This window comes from Aulonocara stuartgranti, assembly GCF_965226115.1.
Source record: "Aulonocara stuartgranti genome assembly, chromosome: 18".
Classification (NCBI taxonomy): domain Eukaryota; kingdom Metazoa; phylum Chordata; class Actinopteri; order Cichliformes; family Cichlidae; genus Aulonocara; species Aulonocara stuartgranti.
In genome coordinates, this window is record NC_138954.1 from 16,859,678 (window position 1) to 16,887,674 (window position 27,997).

General features: G+C 40.4%; 1 protein-coding gene across 9 annotated transcripts; it reads right to left on the reverse strand.

Annotated features, from left to right (window-relative positions):
* Positions 1 to 2,785: 2,785 nt before the first annotated feature.
* dtna (dystrobrevin, alpha) lies at positions 2,786 to 27,900 on the reverse strand. 9 transcript variants are annotated; one of them, XM_082512361.1, is made up of 23 exons: positions 26,046 to 26,170; positions 23,662 to 23,729; positions 21,619 to 21,699; positions 21,317 to 21,530; positions 20,929 to 21,014; positions 20,303 to 20,457; positions 20,092 to 20,197; positions 19,475 to 19,641; positions 19,133 to 19,257; positions 17,250 to 17,333; positions 16,966 to 17,034; positions 14,736 to 14,831; positions 13,744 to 13,825; positions 12,266 to 12,360; positions 11,067 to 11,180; positions 10,775 to 10,871; positions 9,611 to 9,637; positions 8,541 to 8,700; positions 8,355 to 8,444; positions 8,172 to 8,268; positions 5,940 to 6,057; positions 5,774 to 5,812; positions 2,786 to 3,648 (listed from the first exon to the last, which is right to left on the reverse strand). In XM_082512361.1, the coding sequence occupies exons 1-22, from the start codon at positions 26,060 to 26,062 to the stop codon at positions 5,795 to 5,797; spliced, it is 2,166 nt and encodes a 721-aa protein (XP_082368487.1). In that variant the 5' UTR covers positions 26,063 to 26,170; the 3' UTR covers positions 2,786 to 3,648; positions 5,774 to 5,794. The 9 variants fall into 9 exon arrangements, with proteins under 9 accessions (XP_082368487.1, XP_082368488.1, XP_082368489.1 ...); XM_082512362.1 differs by lacking the exons at positions 5,774 to 5,812; positions 26,046 to 26,170 and adding an exon at positions 27,630 to 27,900; XM_082512363.1 differs by lacking the exons at positions 5,774 to 5,812; positions 26,046 to 26,170 and adding an exon at positions 27,521 to 27,612.
* Positions 27,901 to 27,997: the final 97 nt, after the last annotated feature.

Genomic DNA, 27,997 nt, shown 5'->3' on the forward strand with positions numbered 1-27,997 from the left:
TTAATGTTCCCAGTGTGGGATTAATAAAGTCTATGTTTATGTCTAAATCCTGGAAAACTTGTGTATATAGTCAGGCATACTGAGTGATACAATGATGGGGTTTTTTTCTCTTTTCTTTTTTTTTTTGCACTGAAGAAAATGGTATTGCTGCTGATATGAGACAGTGGATGCATTTGGCTGATTAATTAATTTCCAAATAATAACTACAGGGGTTTAATCAAGCAAAATTTCCATATATTGTCTGTTTTCAGCACTTGAAATGTAAGACTGGCTGAATTATTTAAACTGAGTATCTGCATATTCTGAGCTGTTGTTCCCTCTTGTACACGCTAGTGTATTGAAAAACCCAGAATGTGATTAAAGTGTAGACTTTCAGCTGTAATTCGAGGTACTTAACAAACATTTTGCATTTACTGTTTATGCTTTTTCAGTGGCTCATAAATAATTGGGCAACTGACTAGCAAGCAGTTTCATGACCAGGTGGGGCCTTATGTATATCTGTGTGAAAAATTCAAATAAACCTTTCACACAGTTGGCAAAAACTGTAGCAATGGCTAAATTTGATACATGTCTAAAAACAAGGAATGCACTGACTGACTGTCAGTAACACCAAAATGTCCCCCACAAAACACAAAGACAACCAAAAGGGATGATGGCAGAATTATTTCCATGAAAAACAGCTTCACAACACCTAAACAAGACAAGAACGCACTCTGTGGAGGCAGGTGTATTGTCCACGACCACAATGAATGGATGCATTCAAGAATGGAAATGCAAATGATTTACAGCAATGTGCAAACTACTGGTTACACTCACTTATCATAGAACATCCAAAAGAGCCTAAAGCTGAAAATCAGTTCATTATCTTGAGCATACCACATCATATATGGTGGAGGAAGTGTTATGGTATGGGCATGTATAGCTGCCAGTGGAACAGGGTCACCAGCATTTATTGATGATAGAAGAAGTAGGATGAATTGTAAGGTTAACAGGGCTGTACTCCCTGGTCCGATTCAATCAAATGCTGCAAAACCAATTACACTGAGCTTAACAGCACAGATGGATAATGGCCCAGAGCATACTATAAAAGCAACCCAAGAGTAAAGGTAAATAAAAGGCATAGTCTTCAATGGACAAGTCAGTCACCTGAACTCCACCCAGCAGAGCACGCTTTTCACTTACTGAATGCAGAAAAGCAAATGAAAAGCAACTGAAGGCGGCTGCAGTCGAAGCCTAGCAGAGCATCTCACAGCATTTGGCGATGCCCATGGGTTCTAATCTTTAGGCAGTCACTGACTGCAAAGGATTTGCATCCTGGTGTTAAAAACAATCCTGATATTTAAAATTGTCATACATTTTCCCATTACTTCTGAAAATGTATGAATCTGTATAAAAACATCTGTAATTCCTTAACAGTTCATGCGAAACTGTTGCACTTCAATGTTTTCCTCCCCCAACCCGGATGACCAACCCTCCCCAAGCCTGGTTCTGCCAGAGGCTTCTTCCTGTTGAAAGGGAGATTTTCCTTCCCGCTGTCACCAGGTGCCTGCTCATAGGGGGTTGTCTGTTTGTTGGAGTTTTCTCTGTATAAAACACTTCGAGGCGACTGCTGTTGTCAGGTTCTTCTATAAATAAAATCTTTGTTGATTGAATTAAAATCCACTGTGGTGGTGTAAAGAAGCAAAAATACAAAAAATAAAAACGTGTCATTGTCCAAAAACCTATGGACCATAATACATCTTTAGTTTTTCAGAGACACAAAAAGTGAATGTTTCTGATTTATCGTTGAAGCTGCACTTCTCCGCGTTTACCACCAGGGTGCAGTGATGCACTTTTGAGACAGGACAAAAGTGCCTTGGACTATATTCTTTGTTGTATTGTTAGTTTTTGTTACATATTTTACCTGAGTACACACAACATGGAGCAGATGAAGGCAGAATATATTCTTTATATTGTGCTGTCATAAAGTGGTTAGTAGTCTGTAAAGAGTTGGAGATGAATGTTCAGTGTGTATCTATTTAAGCGGTCTTCAAACGATCAAATGATTGGCCTTCGTTTGTGTGTTTTAAAAAAAACAAACAAACCTCGAACCCATATAACAATAATAAAGCCTAAAAATCAGTTAATTCATATGCTTTTGATGGCGCCTGAGCCAAGAGCAAAAATCTCCCTCCTAATATGCACATGACTATGAGATTCAGTGCCGGATGGCTGCTTTTATGTTACCTCAGATGGTGGGTCTCTGTGATGAATTATAGACAATAGGTTGAGGGCAGTCAACAGTGCATTTATGACAGATAATAAATGTGCACTGCCAAACCAAGCCAATTGAAGTGTGTCGTTCTGGAATGGAAAAAGAAAGAGAAAGGAGTTCATAGGCGAAAATTTTGATATTGTGTCAACACTTTATTATGCACCACCACCATGCAAAATCACTGCTATGAACTTGCTCAAAAATCAAACTAGATATTTCACACATTTATGATTTTAGATTGGCTCGCCACTTTTCCTAAAGTGACTGGGTAAAGTTTGGTGCACACTCAGAAAATACATCGAGTGTGTGTGTGTATATGTGTGTTTGTGTGCAAGTCACAAAGATTTGAGTGACTAGCAAAGGGAACAATGGCAGATTATCTATGATTTAACCTTAATTCATAAACCACTGATAGTAAATGCAGTTTCTTCGATGCCCTCATGGTTGTAAATCTTTAAGTTTGAGTGATTTGGATCCATTTGTGTCATCTCTTCTTCCACTTTAAACAAACATTCCAGACATCAGAACCAGTCATCTATATCTTATATTTAATTGACATTTAATAGACAGCATACATGATTGCAGACCAGTTCCCTCTGCAGACAAACAAACCCTACTAGTATCAGTATTATCATCTCCAGTGAAGACTTCCAGCATCGCTGCAGGTTTTGTTGAAAGCTACATGCTGCACTGACAGGTTGAGCAAACTCCATTGAGAGGTCATCCAATCAGCTAAGGCAGTGTGAGTTATTATTAACACTAATGTATCAAATAAAACAAACGCATCTGATTGGCCAGCTCAAAAAAAAAAAAAAAAAAAAAAAAAATGCCAAAGCAACTCAACAGCAGCTGTAAGAAATATACTAACATTTGTTCATGGTAACCTGGCCAGGGCAACACGTTTACAAAAGATTTCAGCTTTGATCATTTACATCATCATCATCATCAGCTCCAACGTAATCCCAGGCTCATTATCACAAATTATAAAGAAGATGACAACAATTTGACTTCAAAGAATCACGGTGTCCACCCTGTGCTAACAGTGCAGTTGTACATTTGCTAAACAACTGATATATAGAAAAAAAACAAAACAAAAAAAAAAACCCCGATAAAAATTAAGAAATAATTTCCCAAAATTGTGTTCTTTCCTTTTTCTGTTTTCTTCCTTATGGCACCTGTGGTATAAGAGACAGCTCAGGAATTAATCTCTTTACATAAGCTCACAGAATTACCTTAAATATGTGCTTGGTTAAAAATATATATCTTTACATAAATGTATTTTATGGTTGGATTTAGCATAACTTAAATTCTTCATGTCCGCAGTGCTCTATACTGTCGGCCAAACGTCGTCTCGTCCAGTGTCTTCAGCTGTTTTTGCTTTTCATATTGCTCGCCTGTGAAGAATAAGGACAACGTTAGAAGGTGTGTGAGTGCGTTATTCAGACAAATCCCAGCTCTGACAAGTGTGCTGGATAAGCGGTAAACAAATTGGATTGATGGAAGGATGACTGTACTCCCATAGTAACATCAGTACTGTAGCTCGTTTGTGCTTCATCCGTCTGCCATGTGGGCAAACGATTCATACATTTCATGTAGAGATCAACTTAAACGTCTTAAAATAAGCCTGATACATCATCTGCTCTTCACTACATGACTGGTGAAAAGAATATATAGCAACATCTGTAGAAAAGTAGAAAGAAAAAAAGAACTTCAGACCAGCTCTTTATTGAAGGGACAAAGTTTTGCTCCCTAAATCATGCACACAGTTTTCAAACTAAGGTGCATTTATTTAAATTTTACTGGAGTATCATCGTAATCTGCTGCTTTAAGAACTTTACATAGATGGAGAGAGGTTTGGGCCCCAAGTCTACATTTGAGACTCTCACAGTGTGTGAATGCGAGATTGAATGAATAGTGGAATTGTAAAGCGCTTTAAGGGTCTTGAAAAGCGCTATATAAATGCAATCCATTATAACTTAAATAATAATAATAATAATAATAATAATAATAATAATAATAATGCTTATTTAACAGCTTGCTATGAAGCTGAAACGGTTCTTCAAACAATTAGATGTCCATCTAAATCCAACTTGGCTAAACAGGAAAATGCAGTTCTTATTTTTGAGATACAAATTACTGAGGTTTTGACACTTCATATCGATTTTAACTATTTCCCACCAAAATTGTTTTAAAGCATTTATTCTGAAAACTGGGAGACAAAACCAGAGATGCACATTTTTGCCAGTTTAGCTTAAAATACAACAAAGTCAGCGTGCTCAGAAGAGTTTGAGGCAATTGTTGAAATTGAGCATGTTACCGCATGTTATTCACAAGCTCAGCATGATTCTCTGCTCTGCGATTGCCAAAACCCCCCAAAAAACTCCTGGACAACCTGCTTCATGGATTTCAGGATTGACAGAAACACCTTTTTAAATTTTGCCTTCACTTTTCTGTAGATCAAACTTATTTCTTAAATGCTGAAACTCACGTCCAGTTAGTCTAGCTGTCCAGTTCTTGGACGATAATAAATTAAAAAGGAAACAAAGAAACAAGGGAAAAAAAACAACAGAAAAAGTAAAATGGTAAGATTGTAACTAAAAGATATCATAAAACATCCAAGTCCAGGCACTTAAGGTCAGCTTGGAAAAGTAATAAAATGTCTTTATTTTACTGGTAGATATTTTCAGATAAAAATTTTTTACCAGTGTATACTGGCTTGTGCCTTTTTTAGGGCTTAGAGATACAAAGATATCAACAGAGCAAGCCTCAGACACCACAGCTGTGCAGCAAGTACTTGCATCATTTTCTTTTGCCTCTAGGGGCAATGGTAAGCCCTTAAGGACATCACCTGACAGTTGTTGAATTATCCTTTGGCCAAGCACTGCACTGAAGAACATCATGGAAGTAATTCAACCCTGAGAGTGTCAGGTATTCAAACTGTTACTCTTGATTGGGTGAGGATAAAATCAAAGGTCTCAAAGAGAGGCAGTTAATTTCCCCCAGAGGCCAGATGAGAAACTGAGACTGTTGTGGAGGGCCACACCAACAATACAGAGACAGCATTAATATTGAACAGAACTGACTTCAGCCTATTGGGGTGAACCTGCACAACAGTCTCAGTTTCTCATGTGGCCCCTGGGGGAAATTACCTGTCCACTGCTGCCCTACGCCCATCAGTTACCCTAGTCTCACTTAGACTTCTCATATTTTTATAGGCAATATCATGGTTATAAATTATGGTTACCGTTTTCGCAATTGACCAGAATTAACCCGGGTTAATTGTTGTTGATCACCAACGACACTGTAAATTTCCTTTTGCGGTGGCTTCAGTGTATTTTTTCCCTTTTGTTGCATATTTTATTATGAATTTTAATTTATTGTACCCATAACATCTTTGGTTAGCCTATCACAGAGCCTTGTGTACCCTTACATTGGTATGATGCACTAGAAACTAGAGATCAAAAAAAAAAAAAAAAAAAAAAAAAAAGGATCTACAGCTGACAGGTAGAAATAACTTACCAGTCACCCGGACCTACGTGGTCACTGCTGCAGAGTCACCTGCGCCACATAATTAAAACCAGCACAGCAGGTCAGAGCAGGTACTGACAAGGGGCAATTTAATAATTCAGAACACACAATATGCCACCTTCTCCTGCTATTTCAGTCTTGGAAAGCTATAACTCACCATGCACGTTTTGTCCGTTTCCTGCCTGTGCTTTTTCAGTTCATCCAACTGGAGCTCATCCTCCAGCTGCCGCTCCAGATCCTTCTCAAAGCACTCCTCATCGGCAGCGCTTGCAGGCCTGTCATGAAAAAACAAAGCAGTTTAAAACTGGGAAAAAAAAGGGATGGATGCGACTGAATAGTTCTCTATAAAAGTCTAATATATGACCTACGTATAAAGTGCTTGGTGTACTCAAAACGGTGAACTGCCTGAATGCTTTATGAAATACAACTAAAGTTCTTGAATTTGCACCCACTCCACTGACATTTTAGCCAAATCAAAGAGAAAATCAGCAGCATTCATAACAAAATTCCACATTTTTATAACCCGTACTCAAGCATAATACTGTTCAAGATGATCACAAATAAGAAGAAGGTGCATGGACTTCCTCTCAGTAAGTAAAACAATCTCACTGCCCTAACTGTTCTCAGTCCCACAGACAGCTGAGCGAAGCAAAGGGCGTGCACGCCCAGAGCCCTGGAGCCAGTGCTATCACTTGGTCTTCAGCTTTTTTTCCCCAATCCATGCATCATTATTATGAAAACTGCAGTAATGGGATTTTAAAAACATACAGTAGTATAGTATGAAAGGGTTTGAAAGGTTAATATATGATCAGATTAAATCATGTCATAATAGTGTAGGTTGTAGCTGTGGGTTAAATGTCAACTATCCATTAACGTGAGGAAAGCATAAACAGTTTATGGGAGAAAGGCGCACTCAGCAGGTCAGCAAAGCATAAACTGTCAGCAACAGCTGTGGGAGTGCTTCAGTTCTGCCTCCTGTGCGGGGGGGGGGGGGGAGGTCACGTGACGCTGCTAGCTGAAGCTCACAGGAGAACTGCAGCTTTGACATTGGATGATAGTGTTGGAGCAGGAGTGTCGGCGCTACCAGAGTAGGCTCAGACACATATTAGCTGCACCCTCTGACGTCTCCTGTGGGGGATAAGGGAGCTTGTTGTGGATTTCAATCATCATTTACCCACAGCTAAGGCTATCTGACGTTTCCTGTCGGCGCCTGCTGAGGTGAAAGGCTCTTTTTGCAAAGGACTGTTTAGGATTAGGATAACGTAAAGATGCCTGAAGAGGCCGTCACTTATCGCTGTTCAATCAAAGCTGTCAGGAACAACTTGAGCAATGACTCCCCCCCCCACCCACCCCAAACAGACAGAAGAAAATCTGTTTTCGGTGGGATAATCCACCAAAGTTTAAGTCCCTCACAAGTATATACTGCTTTTGCATGGGTACATATTATAAATGTAAATAATGTCCAAAGTAGTAATTTAACATGGCAAAACAGAAAAGTTCAAAGCACTACACGGTGCATTTATAAGCAGCCTTTGCTATTGTGTGATCAAACTCGACTCTTTGCATGAGTGGGTTAAGTCGGCTCGTGACAGGTTTGTGACCACGGCACAAAAAAACAAAAAAAAAAAAACAACCCGGTTGTGATAAACCGTCCACTGTGCCCCGATGCACACGGTCGCAGCCCAGAGGCGGCAGAAGCCAGAAGACACCTCTGTGTGAGTTCTTTAAAATTCTTAGATACTTTAATCTGAAGGGCTTGAAGCCCCCCAAAAATGTTCAGAAATAAACTAATATAAGAAAGAAGATTGAAAAAAATCTTTCTCGTTTATCTTTTGAACTGAGCTAAAATTTCAAACTGTTTGTACGGGCCTAAAATTAACCAGACTTTAACCCTCCACCTCTTCAGACTCTTCTCCACCTGCTCCATACTCTCGCTACAGATCACAATGTTGTCTGTAACATCATAACGCACAGAGACTCATGTCTGATCTCATCTGTCAGCGAATCCATCACCATGACAAACAGGAAGGCGCTCAGAGCCGATTCCTGATGTAGTCCCACTCTCACCTGAACCCATCTGTCACTCCAGGTGCACATCCCGCCTCTATCTCACTGCCCTGCGTGTCCTGCACCACCTTTACATACTTTCACTCGTGAATTCCTCATGCAGTACCACAGTTCCTCTCTCACCACCCGATACTTCTCCATCGACACTCTTAAAACAAACCTCACATCTGTGGTGCTCAGCATGACTCCTGCTCAGTGCTCGTCACCTCTCTTATTAACCTAGCGTCAACATCTCTTTCTTATATCTTCATGGTATGGCTTGACAAAAAAAAGACTGTGTACTTTTAATAACATGGCTGCTTTTGCAGTATCTTAAAAGTACCTTGGTTTGTAAGCGTAGAAAGGATCTGAGGAGTTTGTGGCCAGTAGTTCACGTCCAAAATCTGAATCCACAGTGCTCTCCGTTTCACTTCCACCCTCTGTTTATTAAAAAAAAAGATAATAAAAACAGTTAATGTATAATAAGTCTGAATGTGACTACTGTTTTCCCTCCATTCATCTTTACCTGAATTGAGCTCCTTAACCAGTGATGACATTGTATTAGTGATGGAGTCAGCAGCAATGAGCAGGTCATTTCTCAGATTTCTCCTTGGACCTTTTGCGGTCAAACAAACAAACAAAAACAGTTTAAAGTGGGATCCTGTGCAGCTTCCAATAACAAGGACAGACCGCTGTAGTGTCGCTGTGTTACCCTGAGCGAAGGCCTCCTGAACGTCCCCGCCCACGCCCATGAGTGAGTCCTGAGGTGTGTGAGTCGGGGTCGTGCCGGCAGAATCCGAGTGGATTGGTGTGGGAATTGGCCGGTTGATGGTGTGGCTGGGTGAAGAGCGCGGCGAGCCGGGACCCTGAGTCTAAAGGATGTACACATTTAGTTTTTTGTGTAAGAAGAAAGCCTGAACGACTCCCATGCAGTATAAGGTAACATGCTGCTACAAACAGAATCACATTCTTAAAAACCACTTCAAGTATTTGCAGAGAACAAACCACAAGATGCTGAATTAATATTTATCAAAGTTTCAACTAATCCGGAACATCATTTGGCATGTAAAGAAATGGAAAATGTCCATTAGTAAACAATTAGGTTTCATATATGGTGACCAATGACACATTATATTGCCAGAAGTATTCTCTCACCCATCCAAATCATTGACTTCAGGTGTTCCAATCACTTCCATGACCAAAGATGTATAAAATCAAGCACCTAGGCATGCGGACTGCTTCAACAAACATTTAAGAAAGAATGGGTCGCTCCCAGGAGTTCAGTGAATTCCTGACAACCTGACAGAACACCTTTGGGATGAATCTGAGTGGAGACCGTGAGCTGGGCCTTCTCATCCAACAATAATGTCCGACCTCAAAAATAGTCAAAATTTCCCATAAACACTCCTAAATGGCATCGGAAGGTCTTCAAAGAAGAGTTCAAGCTATTATAGCTGCAAAGGGTGGGCTGACATCATATTAAACCCTATGCATTAAGAATGGGATGTCACTCAAGTTCATATGCCTGTGAAGGCAGATGAGAAAATACTTTTGGCAGTATAGTGTCTGCATCTGATACTGTGGTCACGTTATTGTGAGTATAAGACACGTTGTTCTAAAGATATACACACAATGCATTTACAACAAAAACACTTTTCCAAAAGGGACATCTCACTGGTATTGTATGTACGGTATTTATTTCTTGCAGATGTCACACACCCACACCAAAGGTTTCATTTCGAACATGCATCCTGGTCTCTTTTTCCTCTCTTTCACACTTACAGCTTGATTCCGCTCCTCCTCCTCCTGCTAAAAAAAAAAAAAGAAAAAAGAAAAAAAGGAAAAAAGAAAGAATGTCTGACGGCTCATGAAACAGCAGCCATGTCTGTAAAATCGAATCGCACTTCCGCAAAGACCTGGTCAGCACGCGGCTTCCTCGTGCAAGTTTAGTGGATTAACATTGATCCTATTGGGCTAATTAGATTAATATCTTCCCCACTTAAGGCAGTACTGCAGGCAGGCTGTGCAGGCTTTGGGAAACTTGCATTATGTCGACTATAGATCAAGCTCACCCCCCATAGTAGAGGGTGGCAGACATGTCTTCTAAAGCATCCTCTGAATTAAGATCCCATTTAAGTCTGCAATCCGGCACCACTGAATGGCATTGGAAAATATGAAGGAGGGCACAAGTTTTGGATTTTAAACTGTATTTTCACAAGTTTTACAGCTTTTCCTAGTGATAAAGACCCACCTTTATCACTGTTCTCTTTTACAGCAGTTGAATTCACTTTTATTTATAAAGCGCCAAAAATCACAAAAACAGTCATCTAAGGTGCTTTATATTGTAGGACCCTAGAGTAATAAAGAGAAAACCCCAACAATCAAACAACTCCCTTTGAGCTAAAAACTGGCAACTGGGGGAAGGAAAAACTCCCATTTAACAGGAAGAAACCTTCTGCAGTCCAGGCTCAGGGAAGGTAGGCCATCTGCCATGACTGGTTGTGGGTGAAGGGAGGGAGACAGAATAAAAGACACACTGTGGGAAAGAGCCAGTTTGACATTCCCGAGCTATGATGAGTCCTCACAGCTAAGAGAAATAGTAATACAAGGAAAAATCCCTTATCGGAGCATATTGGTCACCACCTGCTGTAAAATAATAATAATAATTATAATTAATTATTATTATTATTATTATTATTATTATTATTATTATTATTATTATTATTATTATTATTATTATTATTATTATTATGTATATATAAGCTCACTATAGCCCACATGTCCATGTTTTCTATGTAAACAGTCTGCGATGGATATGATTCAGTCCAAGAAACTCTGGAAAAAGGAAAAATAGCGTCTGCTCCTTCAGTGATCAGAAGGAATAAAACTAAACTGTTCACTATCTGACTGCACTGCGCTCAGAGATAAAAGGCACATCTGTAGTACCTTGAGAAGCATCATTAGTTGCTCCAGCTGCACCATGAGTTCCCTGCGACTCTCCTGCAGAGTAGACATTCTTTGTTCAAGCTCATCTTTGCGTTGCCTAACAGAAGAAACAAGTTGTACAGCATAATGAAGCCACAATGTCACGTCAGTGGCTCAAACAACCCCCCCAAAACATAATGAACATCTGCAGACTGAAAAACATAATATTCATTACGCATGTTCTTTAGCACCCTAAGCAAAGCTGTCTGTCATAACCCATTTGCATTTGGTAACGCGACGTAGGCGGAGCTACCTGAGGAGTCGTAGCTCAGCGAGCAGGGTGGGGTTTTGCTGGCCCCTGTCTGGTGGCGGCTGGGAAGCTTCCTCATGCTGAAGGCGCAGTCGCTGGATTTCCTGGAGGATTTCTCTGCGATGAGTACAAACATGTGCAAGTGCCACGTCAAACCGCATTTCTGACAGGAAGTCAACAAGATGATCTAAACCTGCAGTAACTGGTATTTCTGTCCACTATGAGGCAGCAGAAACAAGCTGCTCATCAGCTCAGTTATTTATAGCATCCAGCAGACACAGAACAATATAATTTTGTGACTATATCAGTTCAACTATCGCCTTCTCTCAGCTGTTTGGTTTCAACTTCTGTAGGAAACACCTCAGCAGCTAAATGCTCCAATACGAAACCCCTCTACCTTTTGAATACTGGTATACTGATACACCATTGTAGTGTCCACAGGCCAGTATCTGGTTAATAGTACACAAATATTTATTAGGCAAAATGAATAAACAGTTTGACTTATGGATGGCAAAATGTAATTTTTTTTTTTCCAGTGGTGGAAACAAGAAAAGAAGTCATAGATCAAAAATACTGATTAGAGCTTCCTAGTTTTGTTACTTTTTACTCAATTAACTGATCCTAATCATATAAATACAATAAAAATATAATATTACTACACAGGTTGAAATAAAATTTAAATCTCTAACTTCAAACAAGCTTCCATAGGAGGAAGATAAATAGAGTCATTAATATTTTTTTAAGCTGATAAGTCCAAATGTCTTTGGTGCAGACACATCAGCTCAGGGAAAAAGGATATGATCCAAGGTCTAGCTAAAATGAATGATTACAGCCTTCTGGTTCACATGTTTTACTCACCTTTGCCTCCACCTCAATATAAATTTCCCTAATTTCATTAAACATAAATTTTTTCACAGCTACTTCTTTTATATTTCTTAATAGTCTTTGTAGAATCATATTTTATGTCTTTTTATTAGCAATTTTAAACCACTTCAAAAAATTATTCAAGAATAATATAACTGAAATGAAATAGGTTTTATTTCCTTAAATAATGACTTTCAGCTGCAGTGTTTAAGTTAGTATTTAATGGCAGCCTGGAGTAGTGAATGCTTTTTGAGGTCTGATCAGAGATGCCTTCATTCTGAGAGGTAAATTTCAAAAGAAAGGAGGCGAGCAATTTCTCGGACGCAGCCATGCCTAACCTGTTTTTGCTCTCGAGCTCGGCAATGAGCTGTCTCTGCTGTTTGTTGGCATCCAGAGAGCAGGGGAGGTCTGTGGGGACCCTCTGCTGTTGAGCCTGTTGGTGAAACCAAGCGAGAGACATCACGTGAACTGGCTTCACCTCTAGGTGATGTCATCCACCAGCTTATCACATATCTCACAGGAGGGAACAAAGCAGTTAAGTCACCAGCCATCCATCAAGACCTCCGATAAGAGCATGAGCAGGCACACGGCTCTGGTTAGCACAGGTGGCCAATGTCTCTTTAGCAGAAATACAGATTTTAAAAAAAGAAAAAAAAAAAGAAAAAAAAAAAGGTGTTTAAAAATACTCTAGTAAAAGCTGAAATACTGATTTGACTAATTTACTCAAGTATAGTGAAAAAGTACAGGGTGTGAAATGTAGTCATAGTATAGTAAGTGGCTCTTTGGAGGACATTTCGATCAACTATGTGTGTGCAAAAAAAAAAAAAAGGTTATTATAGTTGAAAAAACCAAAACCAGATGTTAAAAACCATTGTTGTTAAGTCAGATAAAATCATTTCCATTGTAATAGCTGTACTGATCTTCACAACTCTTGCTAATGACTTACATACAATAATATTTAAAAAGTCTAAAGTCTAAATTAAATAAAACATTTTCCCACAACAAAACTGAATTTAAAAACTAAAATGTCAAAATTAAATAAAAACAAAAGCTAATCATAAAATACAATAATAACTGGTGCAAAACTAACTGATACTTGTCATGTTAATACAATGATAAAATAGTATTAGCACATGAGAAATCAAACTAACTTCTAATTCTAATAAAAGTTTTCAGCTTGAACGTCTGTTGCCCACGCTGTGGATGGGTCACTCTGCCTCCACATCTAAACCGGAAAATGAGCCTAGTCGGGGGTTACGGTGGGATTTGGCTGCTGTGGGAACAGATCAGTTGTAGTGGTGGCGTGTAGAGAAGAGAATCACTTAGAAATTAGTAACAATAATTTCTACTGTGAGCTCCAGTAGATTTTGTGTGCATGCTGCGAACACCTGACCTGTGAGTACTCTGCTGTGGCAAAGTTTAGAGTAATGAACTGTGTTGGACTATTGAGGAGTAGCTGTGGCGTTCATGGTCAGTGTACCAGGGCAACAAACAATTTGAGTTTGAGCCAATGATGCTAATTAGATTCACTCACTGAATTCCACCTTTACACTGTCTAAGGGTTAGAAATCAGCTGTTATAGTTCATGTAACATGAACTATCCAGAGTATAAATTTCTAGTAGTAATATTTCCCTCCTGTATTGGTTAAGAATGATAACAGAATGATCACCTTCTTGACTGTAAAAAACAAAAAAACGAATGAAAGCCTCTAACGTAGAGTAGCAGTAAATGTCAACTCGAGTTTATGTTGTTGTTTTTTTTTTAACTGGACAGTGATGAAAGATGTTTGTGTGAAATGGATATCTTTTATCTCACCGCAGCATCAGCAGCCAGTCTAGCAGCATAGCGAGCAATGAGACTGTGCTCGTCATCTTGATGGTTACTGCTCTCCAGCAAACTGATCAAGAGGAAAACAGAGACGGGAGAAAAAATACACAGCACAATTAATTAAAAAAAAAAAAAAAGTGTATGTGGACGCAACATGAGCACTCGAAATTTTAAAAAAGCAAATAACTTTTACTTTTCTGAGTCAGATTCGGCATGAAAGCTTCGACAGGAAGTAACACTAAGCTAGTCGCGTGAAACGCAAAACAATAAATTAAGAGGGGTTAAGTAAAAAAGTGGAGATACAAAGCAATCGATCGCTTTGTATTTGAAAGCTTATCTAATTACAAATACAGTAAAAACAACAAAAACAAAAAGCAAAGAAACCATACAGCCCTGTATTTACACATTTATGCACACACATGCGTACAGTAGGGTCAAAAGCTGCTACAATAACACAACATGTTATCTGGAAGTCATTCACCAATAAAACACACATATAGGCATTTTATCATAGGCCACACAACAATAACAGAAAATATGTCAAATCACCTGCAGTAAATTAAAATGATTAAAAGTCACAGGATTTACAGGATCAAACAAACAAAAGACTAATAATTTGATACCAGTTAACTAAACTAATCTGTATTGGAAGTTACACAAAATTAAAAAGCTGCCACTTTTAACTTGATAAATTTCACTCAAAGACAACACATGTACACTGCATGGAGTTATAGAGTCATAATGTTGGAAGAAATAGACCCTGTTACCCACTTTGGATACAAATCAGTCAGAAACACTGCCGGGGAATGCAGAAAGGGTCAAAGGTCAAAGCAACCAGCCTCTAAAACAATCTGACAGCATGCATCGTTAGGACTGTAACACACTCGGATTAGGTTAGGGGGAAAGGGGGAAAGGCGGCAGTTCAGCGGAGCACATAGTTTCCACTAGTGTTTGGCAAACACAGCGGCACACCCACTAACCATGTTTTGGGGTTGTTTTGGAGTAGGTTCACATAGAGGCCAATGAGTACATGTTCGTCAGCAAGTCTATCGGCAACATCGAGGTTGTAGTTCAACCTGGAACAGTGCAGGGTTTCACAAAACACAAGACATTACGTTACACAGGTGACAACGGGGTTGAGTGGGGACGGGAAAGAGTGAGGGAGGCAGGGAGAGGACACGACAAAAGAAAAGAGGAGGAGAACAGCTGAAAAGCAGCCATTCATGGGTGACCAGAGCGAAACAAGGCCATATTATGTTTGGGAGAGACACTGCCGATGAAGGCTAAGAGTAGACTGAGGGCATGCCAAGCAAAAAACAAAAACAAAAAACAATTAGATAAATACTCTACAGGTACTTAGTCATCTATTAGTAAAACTATCAAAAGTCTATTTATTGCTTAAACATTCACGTTAAGTCAGGTGTGCATGGCCCCTTTATAGAGGCCACCGACCAGGATTGCACACATCTCTAATGTAGTGACCATGCGGTTTAAACAATATTTTCAATAGCAGCTTCTTTTATTAGCATTTACAAGTACATGTATGTTATAATGTCAGAAGAAAGCAGTGATTACAAGGGCAGCATCGTATGCAGGAATGCCCAGCCCTGTCCTTCAGCTCATCCCAAACCAGCAGAGAGATGTAAACTCTCACGTGGGTCTATCCTGGAGCCTCCCCCTCTATGGACACGTCCCATCTAGGAGGCACCCAGAAGGCATCTTATTTATATGCCCAAACCTCCACAGCCGTCTCCTTTCAATGTGGAGTAACATGGACTCTACTGTGAGTCCCTCCTGAATGATTGAGCCTTTCACCCCATCGCTAAAAGAGAGCCCAGACACCCTTGAAATGGAAAAAAAAAACCCCCAAAACCCCCAAAAACAACCCCAAACCCAAAGGCTACCACATAATTATCATGGATGTTCACTAGCCAGTACAGCATACTGACCAGACCTAGCTCGGACGTACGATATACTGTATGTGATGGAAATCAGCTGTTAATGTTTAGGACAGCTGACGTGATCTAAATGAAACACCATTCATTTATTGTTAAAAATAAAATCCTTTTATTTTTTAAATTACCTTTATTGGGCAATTTATAGTTAATTAGTGAAGTATTAAAAGAAAGAAAACCATGAGATAAAACAACGCTCCGAGTGAAGTTCCAGATATATGCATGGATATATTAAGAATTTATTAGCACAACCCTCGATGGCAATTGTTCCCAGTGGCCATGCATGGTACTGCAACAACAACACCACCACCACCTTTTTTGGAGATCAGAAATGAGACACCTCATACACTACCCTCCTTGCTCTTTAACATGCCATAACAACACACCTCCCTGAACTACAGGTACATTGTTCTCATTGTTGTGCCCCCACCCTGCCTCCCCCCTTTCTCATTTCTCACGCCTCTCATTAACACATGGGGGTCTGCCCGACGCTGCCAGTCCTCAACCGCAGCCTCAGATCTGTTCTTCTCCCAGGATGTGGCCCCTGCTAGTGAATTATTTATTATGACATTTCACCGTATACTGTCCATGCTTCTAAACCTGTAAAGTCATACATTTATTAACAATAATCCTTGCTGTCTTTAGTTGTAGTCAGCTACCAAACTTCTAAACAGGCCCTGTAGCATATGGGATTATCAGCCTGTTCAACGGCGACTTCAGTGTCAGTTATGAAAGTGGGCAGTGTGCCCAAGAGGAATGCTTTCATCTCTCAAGTGCAGGTACAGAAGTGCACAAATTCCTCTCACTTGAAAAATCAACTAAACTACATCTCCTAAAACAACATTATTACCGACCGAGGAAGCGCCTTAATCCCACTTTGTCTAAAACGAATATACCTACTCACATACACCGTAAACAATGAACCTGGGAATATATAGCATAGCATATGAGCTGACTGATGGTAACATTCAAAGAAAATGGCAGTTAGTGTTTCCCATATTTGTGTGAATGAAGAGATTATAATAGGCACTCTAAACGAAGCGCCAATGATCTTCATGATGCATGCTTCATCTAGCGTCTTTGAAACAGCCCCTAGAGAATAACAGTGTACAGCCTTCTATAAGAAACCCGGCTTGCTAATAGTTTCCTCAGGATGATAAGCACTCTAGTTAATGCGTATGATTATCATCTATATTAGTTTGCGCATGCATTCGCGCTACAAAGGCATTCTCATATGCACACCTATGCCACTTACCCTCTCCCTTTCAGCAGATGTGGAGCAGCCCCAGTCAGGGGCTTTCTCTGCCCAACAACATTATTCTTGCTGTAAGGCAAGCCATTTACATTCAGCTCGAGAAAACACATTAAATGGTGATGCACAAATCTTCACACATGCACCCACACCATCAAAGACTTCAGGAAAATAAAGACCGCGTGGGTCATGGAGTTCACGGGGCGCAGGGTCTTTAGGGAGCACGACAGATTGAAAAGAGCTGTTGTGAAATCCAGGGCACCCGTTGTCAGCTGGGATGTACTCACTTTTTGGTGGAGTAAGGGTTCCCTGATGTAGGCATGGAGTGGGAGAATGAGTAGTCATTGGTGATGTTCACTGGTCTTGGTGGCCTGGACAGTAAACACGTGTTAGATTTTAATTTGATCTGACAGAAAAGCTAAAGAGACAGAAAACACCAGTTAGTCTTTCATTCTTGAGGATTTTGCTCAACTGCATAATCTCTGAATTTCCACTTGAGTGGTTTATACAGTATGATATCATGTAGGAGAACATGCAAGAATGAATGAATGAATGAATGAATGAATCTGGGAATTAACAAACAAAACAGTGTTTGGGACACGTCACAAGTGGGGAATGTGAGTGGATGAGTCTGACTGTACACGATTAGCACAATACAAAGGAATCAATCTACAGTAACAATCAAGTATGATTCATATTAATCAAAGCAAACTCACCACGTATCTCTATTGAGGAATGTAAAGAACAAAGAAAGGGATAAATACTTGATTACATTACAGCAGCACAGGAAGAGACTATAATACATCAAAAACAATGAAAAAAATAAGAATGAAAACTAAATTGGGCATCCACAGAAGACAGTGCCCCAAATCTACTGAGTTTATAGCATAATTCAGTGCAGTGAAGAAAGTGAAGAAAAAGTAAGTTTTTAAATAACTGAAAGTAGCGATGCCAAAGTACAGTGTACATATAAACCTGCTGGTTTGTAGATTAGATTATAGGTCAGGCTCATAAAATTGCATCCATGTACAGAATCCCATTTTGTTTCATGCATGCATGAAAATTTGCACACTTCCGGTCACCTCTACAAATTAAAAAACAAAAACAAAAACCCTCACACCTTATGTTAACGTCATTATTAGTGTTGTAAAATCTTTTTGATTTTACTTTTCTTTCTTCTTTTTCTGAGCCTGAATTAAAACTATACTCAGTTATTAATTATTGTCTCTTTAGACATGATGTGACTTATGTGCACCATTAAAACGACGGTAATGAACTTTTTTTGGTTGACATTTATTACCAAATTACAGTTTTTCTGATAAGTTAAAAGCAATTTTCTATTTACCTAGTTTGCTATATTAGATATTCATAAGTAAAACTATTAAAAAAACTGTTTTTTCTAAAGAAAAACATGATCTTCCATTTAATATCGAGCAAAATCAAAGATCAAATTATATTTTAATCCTAGAATCTGTTTCTTAAACACCTTATGGCAGTCACACTGTATATGTTGAAGGCTTTTACTGTGAAAGGAAGGGACAGGAAGAATTTATTTCTTCAATTCTAAAATATATTAATAATCAAACTTTCGGATCTCATGTTATCTTTACCTCTTAAACTAGCATTGAAATCTATTACCCATCTGATTTTCTGTAAATATGTTGGCGGCATCATTCTGAAAATTTTGGGTCATTTGCAGGCTATAAAACTGGGACAATTAACATAACAATTAACTTTAATTGCAGGAATCATAAAAATGGAATAATCAGTGTGTTGTTTAGCTCTCAGCACCAGAAGTGACTTTATGTCTGTAAGATGGGCTTTAATAGGCAGCAGCAAAGTGCTTAAAAGTCTATGCTTTCATGCCTGATATTTGTTTCATTATTTATACGACGACACTAAACATCAAGGAAAAAGTAGCAGCAGCGCTGCAGATTACAAACAATCCCAAGGCTGTAATTAAGCCTGATTGATCAGTTGACCTAAGAGATTGACTGGAATCACTTCAGACCAAGGAAGCAGCTACAGGATCATTACCAGCTGAGGGATCAATTTAAAACATTTCAAGGTTTCAAACTGGCACTGAATGCACTGAATGCTCTGAATGCACATTCCTCAGTTTCAGTGTTATAAAGGAAAAAAAAAAGGGAGCGAGAGCAGATGAACTTACACAATATGAGCTAGGTTGAGAGGTTTATCTGGCATTTCAGGAAACAAGGGGTGAAGAGGCTCTCTGCTGGATGCACAGCTCAATGACTTACTGAGGGCGTGGGATAACTTCTTAGCGGGGGATTTCTGGGTGATACACAGAAGCAAGGTGACGGTTGTGAGGATGAGAGGATGCTCATTTCTTTTTCAAAGCACACGGTAAATCACCACGGTAACACTGTCACCTGGACTGAATCTTCAGATTCCTCATGTTGTAGCGAAGCAGAACAAAAATAGCCACAATGACTGGTCCAGTGCAGACACACCTCCCCTAGCCTCCTCCCCCCTTTCCTCCCTTCCTTACCCATGACGTATACTCCTTCATTTGGTGCTGGTTGCTATGGGAACCGCTGGCATGCCCCCTCCAGAAGCAGTCCTGACAGAGCTGGTAATTATGACATTGCTGGCAGCGGTAGCGGAAGCCCATCATACTCTCAGTATGGCAGTAGGAGCACTCGACCGGGTGAAACACTGCAGGGAGGAGAGGAGGAGCCAGACACAGACACACACACACACACACACACACACACACACACACACGAAGGCAGATGCATAAGCGCACACACACACACCAGATGTGACTGTAAACCCAGATATTTTACACATTGCAGAGAGCTGATAATAAATTTTCATTAATTTAAGGACAGATGTGCTGGGATATCTTGCACCCCCCCCCCCATTTTGAGCAAATAAACACAAAGCAGCACAGCATTGAGCTCTATATGTGCACATACACTAGTGTTTCTTCTGCTCGTGATGATGAGTGCATCACAGATATACACACTCATACACAGGGTGTAAGGTCCCAGTGGGTCATCTTTACTGGAGGTGTGTCTGTGATGGCGGTGACTGAAAGACCATGATGCAAAGCCGAACTTCCCCCGCTTGCGCTCCAGCTAAATATTCTTCAGCGCGCCTTACCGTTCTCCACGTTGGCGAGGCGGTGCATTAGCGGCAGCCACACCAGACACTGAGGGGGCGGGTCTGACATCAACGTATCGAGGAATGTGTTGAGGGAGACCTTTTTCTATTGACGTGCAGCGCAGAGAAGAGTGAGATTCACCCACACCGTCAATGCTAAAGCAATCACACACTTACTGACATCAAAATGCTGCGGGCGCCAAACCCTCACCTGCTGCGCAAAGCACGTTCTCGCAGCTTGCTCGGTGTAACCAAACGAGGGTCCCTCGAAAACCGCCATGGGCAATTTAAGAGCCTCCCTCAGAAACTGGTCAAATTGCGAGTGCACCATTATTCCAGCAGAATCTGATATGAGTGAAAAAATATCTGGAAACAACGCAGAGGCATTACACAAATTAATCAAACTAATTGTTGGCTGCCACCACAGTCGGCTAATTATAGCATTACACAATACAATTATCCCACTTATTTGTGAAAACAAATCAAAGTGCAGCAGTTATACAGATCCATTCTAACTATACACCAACCCTCCTTTTTACCCCCCCTTTTTTTTTTTTTTACAAGCTGCTGCCCCCAGAGATTTGTACATTGTGTAATAAAGCCTATCCTTCACATACAGTAATGAATAATGACTGCTCCCGGCCATGAAGAGCCAGGGCAGTGCTAGTGCTGCTGCTACTTGTTTTAAAACCAGAGCAGACAGAAAAAAAACAGGTCCTAATAATTTTACATTACTTAGAATAGGAGGAATTCGCTGATTTATTACTGGCAACATAGGCAATTATAATTTCATTTTTCACGATTAAAAGTAAGATAAAGATTTGTTGTGTTTCTTACATCTTAATTTATCCAGAATTTTCCCACCACAGATGGTTGCGAGGGCCATTTTCACAACAAAGATAGATGTCTTGCCGTGGCCCTCCCTAAAAGACAAAAGAAAAAAACGAAAACATTAAGCTCATGTATTCTTTTAAAAGGAGCTGTGAAGATGTAGGCTGCGTAGTGTTCCTGCTATAATCGCATGAAATCAGCTGTGTTTGTAAAAAGCATGTGCATGAGTCAGCCTACAAACTTATCCGCTCTACATCCGCGTGTTGTGACATTAGAAGGGGAAAAGAGTCTGGATTTTCACGGTCACATTTCAAGCCGCATCAACTCACGTCAAAACCTCCGAGGTGAAAGTACACAACCAGCAGCCGGCTCGTCACGTGACGCGTTTACTCACGGGTCATAGGCTGCCAGCAGGAAGTTGAGCAGCAGGCTGATGGACTGTTCCACGTTTATCTGATGCGTGGTGGGCATGCGCTTGTTCAGCTGGTAGAAGATAGTGGACAGCACAACTTCTAGACGAGCCACGGAAAGCTCAGCGTTGAGGTCTATGGCGTTGAGGCCGTTCTCCCGGAAAGCCTCGATGACGTTCCAAATGTCGACCAAATGCACTGAAAACAGGAAGACGTCAACGTAAGCCTTTTTGGCTCGGCCACGTGCAACATCTCAAAAAATCAATACATAAAAATTCATACGCACAGTTGCATTTCTTCTGCACAAATCTGAGTTTGCAGGCTGTTCTGTACGTCGACAGTCGTATAGAATCCAAATCCTGAGCCCCTGTAGGAACATCACTCTTTAGTCCTCAAATGACCAAATATGTGCCACTGATACAAGTGATAGTGATTTTTATTTTATTTTTTACTAAATTACAGTTTTAGGCTTTATTGTAATTTCCCACTTCTTATCACTGCATTTTAAAGTTCTGCAGTGAACCGTAGCTTAGATACTTAGTGCCTAAAATGACTATGAAAACAGCTCAAGTTATAGAGATGAGTCGGGGTAACTCCTTTTTACATGAAAATGACTGAACACCATAATTACCTTTGAACATTTTGTCAATAAAAGAAAGAGCACATGCATGATAGACACAAATGGAGCCATTAAAAAAAAAAAAGTATTCCTGTACAAATTATAACAGGGGGGAAAAGGAACAGGAAAACTTGTTCAGTCATTTCAGTTGTTAAAACAGGTTGGTCACTTGAGAGTTAATACTGAAAATGGAATACAAACTGTTAAATATTATATATTTAAATATGCCATTGAGAAAACAAGATATGACTAAAAAGAAAGTACTCTCTGTCAACCAGGCTATCATAAAATTGATCTAGTCCTTAAAAGCTTAATTTTTAGTATAAACGAACCACCTCTAGCAGCAACAACATGAAGCAGTCATTTTCTGCATGGCTTTATCAGTCTCTCACATCGCTATGAAGAGATTTTGATGTCTGGGCAAAGACAGATGCCTTACATTTGACTCTTTACACAGAGGATTTCATGGTCGACTCAATGACTACAGGGTGTCCCGGTCCTGTGGGTGTAAAACAAGCCCAAATCGTCACCCCTGCAACACCGTGCCTGACAGCAGGTATGAGGTGTTTGTGCTGACATGCTGTGTTTGGTTTCTACCAAATATGATTCTGTACATTCTGGCCACACATTGCCACTTTGCTAATTGCATTTAACATGCTAACTGAGGCCTGCAGAGTTGAGATGTAGCCCTTGGGTTCTTTGGATTCTCTTATCATTGCAGTCTTACCTTGGGGGTGAATTTGTTAGGCTGTCCACTGTCTTGAATATTTTCCACTTCTGAATAATATTTCAAAATGTGGAAAGATGATTTGAAAGCTGGTTGGAAAAAGCCTTATAACCCTTCCCTGAATGATGGGCACCAACATTTGCTTGTATATCATCATCGCTGATGTCTTCCCTCCTTGCCATTGTGTAACACACACCTGAACGCTCCAGCGCAACAAGCTGCCAAAACTTATGATTAATAGAGGTGCTCACATTTGCTGATGATCAATTAATCAGATGCATTTGATTAGCAGCACCTGGCTCCTACTTAATTCTACAATCCTCTTAATTCCTATGAAAGCAGTAAAGATGTATTTAGGTTTTCTGCTTCTGCATTTTGGCTTTTTTTTTTTGCTAAATAAATAATGACACAGTGTAATATATCATGTTTTGTAGTTTATCTCACGTTGCATTTACCTAGTTTCAAGACCTAAGAGCCAGATTATTTTTTATTATGTCCGGTGTGTCTCACAGTGAGAAAGTTCTGGGTTTAAACTGCAACTCTAAACTGGTTTGAGCTGCGAATGTGGATATTTTCACTTTTAAGGACAAGATAAACCCCACCATTCATCCAATGTCCACAAAGCAGCTCTAAACACGATGAATGGGAATACTTACCGGATGAAAGGATGGAACTAATCAAAAACTTGAACAATAAATGTTTTTTGTGAAAATATTTTATATGAAACAGTGTTATATTAATGAGCTGTATTTCAATAAATTCAAATTAGCGCCTTCACACTGTGTGAACAGACAGCATGAGGTCATATTGCAGGCCTGTGTGTATAAAAATCAATGTGGTTGACACTTGATCTTTATGATATTTGCTGTACATGAAACTTACAGAGAGACAGGGAGAGAGAGAGAAAGAAATTGCCAGTTTTACGGTCATTGAGTTAAACAGTCCAGCAAAGATCACAGTGAGCTGCGGCCCTGAGCACTTACTCATCTCCACCAACAGTTGCCTTCTATCTGCCATGGTGTCAACGCTCTGCCCGCAGTCTTCAATCATTCTGATCAAGAGGAGAGAAAACAACGTCAGAACCCGAGTGCCTCAGCATTAGCAGTCGCAGCCTCAGGGTGCTCTTCCTTAAGCTTAACATCAACATTAGACACACATCGTTATGACTCAGCGATAATGGCAGTAGATTAAACTCTTGACTTTTAAAGCAATGACTCCTAACCTTGATACAAACGCAGCTTCTCTGTTCTGGTTATCCAAAGTTTAATCAGTTGTGGATATCCTGATAATTCAGCTAAAAGTTGGCTAAGTCTTTCCCCTGACTTTTTCCAAACAAGGGGACAGATTTACTAAATGAGCACATGAGCACAATTCTTTGCAAGGAATCGCTTGATATCATTAATTTTGATAACAAGCATGTCTTATTGCTTGCACTTTTTTCAGCATCAAATATTGATGCAATTAGCAGAAAACTGCATATCCCAAATATTAATAAATGTTTGCACACCCAGTTTTAATATTCTCCTCCCAGAAATGCATATGCACCAAGGTCAGTAGCAAAAATCCCACCTCTTTCAACTTAAAATATCCAAAAAAGTCTGCTTTAGATTGCAGGAAGGATGACAGAGATGCAACAAAATTAAACTTTCACCCGTGACATGAAGGTTTTGGCGCTTTCTCAAGGTTAAGCACATGTTATAATTCTTGAGTTTGCTAGCTTACTACGACAGCAGAAGATTTCTCGTGCACTTCACCATAAAACTGCTAAGCATTGCCTCCAATTTACCAGAGATAATAACAGCATTAAGACGGCTACTTTATTTTGGTATATTAAGGACAGACAGCAACTGACAGGAGCTCATCAACCTGTTGATGACATCCAAATTTGGTACAGGACATTAATATTATTAATATTTAGTCTGGTGAAGTTTTAACGTGGTTAGCCAGTTATTCACTTCAGATATGCCAACAGCAACACAGATCAACAGTGTTTAGTGTATTTATCACAGTTCCCTCATTTTTTGTGTTTGGAAAGGCTAGTAAAAGGTCACTGCTCTTTAATTTCCCTACATAAAGAGAAATTAACAGATAAAAATGATGCCATGCAAAACTCACAAGAGCTGTCGGTGTGTAAACTTCTTAAAAAACAAAACAAAACAAAACATCAAAGGGAGCCAAAAGGGGCCCACGGCCATCATCCCACTGCAGGACAATCCGGCCGTGATAACATCATACTATGCTCCAAATTTGAGAGTATTCATATTTGGTAAACTGCAACCTGAATGCAGCGCAGTGCGGTGGTTATCAAAATATTTTTAAGTTGGACAAGGAGAGGAGTTTGAAAGGGGCAGAGCTGCAGAGAGAGAATGCTCACAGCATGCCTCGCTGCACACTGTCCGAGGCAATCTAATACACCTAGTCATGTGGTTTTGTTGCTATGGCAGCAAAGATCCTAGCCGCTTCACTCGTTAAAACACACACTCATACACACACACACACGCACATATAACACCTCCCACTGCAGACGAGCAAAGTTTGTAGAGAAAAGTTTTTCACCAGTAAATATCTTTTATGAGATAACGGTCGGCGGGCTGATACTTGAGCGCACAGTGACACTTCTTGGGCGAGTGGCTTGAAGACGCTTTTTCTGTGAGACAGTCATTCAGGCATGCTTTTTCAAATTACTCTGACAGTAATTGGTAGACCCAAATATTATGCTGCAGATATGCGTGGTGCAGAAATTAGAATTCACCTAGTGTTAAAAAGCAGACAACACCACAGTTTTCTGGCCCCCCACCTCCTGCTTGCCTTCCTCCGATTCTTGCCAGTGCAGTCAGTCAGTTATGGAGCACTAGGAATGTTTGAAATCCACTTCAAGAGGGGAGAGATTAAGCTAATAAGTTAACTTGGAATTATAGGATAAAGTGCAGTATTTCAGTAAATTACTTCACAATAGAGCACAGATCAAAACGGCCACAGAGGAATTTCAACGCTGCCCTCTAATAAGACAAATAATAAATCTCATCAGTTTAAAGAGAATGATGAATACAACCACAGCGCTTTTAGATGCAATTTAATGTCAGGCCACTGCCAGCAGCCACAAGTCCAATGTCATCATGAAAGCAATGGATATTGAATCCCATTTATCACTTCCAGACTAAGCAAATATAAAAGTGTACAAATATACAGCATTGTCTAGATTAAAACTGATACCCTTTGCCACATCACATTCAAACACATCCAGAGTGCCAGCTACGTGACCTTCTGCGGTCTGTTTTCATCCTTGGAAATAACAGATTGATACAATCTATTGCCAGAGCTGATATTAAACCAGTGCAGGGGAAGGGAATGACATGATCAACCTTACCTTTCATAAAGCACCATGTTCGTATCCCTTTCCCCCCCCTTTCCTGAGCAGAGTTATTACAAAGCCAGGTCGCCCTTTCTCCTAAAACAACAGTCCATGACACAAACTCCTTTCAGACAAAATGGGCCCATACGGGCGGGCCTATCCGAACACATCTGAAACTAGAAACTGTGACTCCGAATAGAGCATTTGCTGTCACTATCTTTAACTACAAATGAGAAGGTGCAACATTCTTCTACAGCTTTGCCGGCTCTCTAGTTGCAGACCCCCACAAAACATGGTGCCCGACATCTGGCCCTGGCAAACATTACTCACTCTCTGTGGCACTGCCACACTGGAAGTATTAGAAAATAACTGCCCTTAAAAGAGCAAATCATCTTTTACCACTAACAGTCCAGAGTTAGCGTGACTCATTCCTGCAAGACTCTTGGCCGCGTTTAGCCCTGCCACTCTCTATCCCCCACCCCCTTCCTTTTTTACACTGCACAGCATTTCTGCTGGACAAATATCAGACCAAAACAAGCCTTATTAGTAAGTTATTTACATTTTTGATTCTATTTCTGCAGCAGCTCGATTAAGAAAAAAAACCAAAAAAAAACCCTGAGGAGAGTGCTGTTAATTTATGTCCTCCGTGTACTTGGACCAGGCTGACAAGCAACAATTCCAAACACAAGCACTTACTAGAGTTACAGTCCAATCTGTGTCGCTGGCTCGGGACAGTACATCGCAGCTGTTACCACTGATTGGCCAGAGTTATTTTTATATCACGAGACTGAACTACATTGGCATCCAAATCCCATCTCCAGACAGGAATTAAAAAATAAAACAAGAGGGAAAAGCTGCACTGCTGACTAAAGGTAATCAGCTGTTCTGCTCTGGTGTAGTAAAGGTAGTGAGACGAGTTCTCCTCATGCCTGGTACCAGCTGGTGATGTCTGCCGGTAGGGCTCTCTGTCACCTGCTGATGATCACCATGGTTTCAGCTGTAAAAAGGGGAAGAACTTTGCTACCCCGACGTTAAAAGAGTGCAGACACTGATTTATGGGTAGCAAGTGTCCCAGTGAGTTCTTTGCATGAATTAAGAAGCTTGAATTCTGTAATGTCACAAGAAAACAAACAAGTGGAATAAGTTTGCATGGTTGCCTGTCTAACTATGCAATGTGAAAGCCAACATGGAAACACAAATTTGCACCGAGGAGAAATGCACCTCTGGGTATGGACTCAGTGCCCTGTGGAAGTTAGGGCAGCATTACTAAAATCCTACAAAAGGTAGCAGGACATTGGGGGGTGGGGTGGCAACAGGCACCCTGTGGTACACGCTCAGCCCTCATGCATCACCTGTCATACTCGAAACACCTGTGTGGACATGAGACAAAAGGTCTCACTATTGTAGGAACATCTACCCCCACCCCTTCCTTCCCATTATCCGCGTTTCACTACCTGCACATCTCCCGTTTTAAATCACCAAAAACTTGCCAAACTAATTTCACCCGGTGGGGCAAAGTGGGTTAAGCTCGCTCCTCTCGTTGCCCGTCAGCCTCCCTCCTCCAGCGACTGCAGCAGCAGCACTTTGCACAACACTTACCAGAATTTATTTCGAGGCATGCCATGCAACATCACTGTTTTTCCATCCGCGAATCCGTCGTCGTGTCCCGGGGCGCGATCACGGTTTCTTTGGTGTAGGCTGGTGCATCGCTGCACGTAAGCGGCCGTGCTCGAGCCGCTCTCCGGCACCTCCGAAAAAAAGCTTGTGTTGTGGAAGAAAATGTTTTTCAGGCAGCGCACACTGGCTGATCGGAACAAGGCAGCTTCTGCCTCCAATATGTGGCCTCCGCGATGACGTAATGCGGAATCTCTTCACTTGCGTCAGCGTGGCAGCAAAAATGTTAAAGTTTGATACAACAAAATGTTTTAAAAAGATGCTAAAAACAAAAAGGAGCAGCTTATGGTGCA

Bases quoted from the DNA above. Each gene is read 5' to 3' on its own strand.
- dtna (XM_082512360.1), bottom strand. The intron at 8,701-9,610 runs GTAAGTGTGAAA...TACATCCTTTAG, and splicing joins AGGAGGAGCGGAATCAAGCT to ACTCAGGGTCCCGGCTCGCC. The intron at 8,269-8,354 runs GTAAAGATGAAT...TTTAATAAACAG, and splicing joins GGTTAAGGAGCTCAATTCAG to AGGGTGGAAGTGAAACGGAG.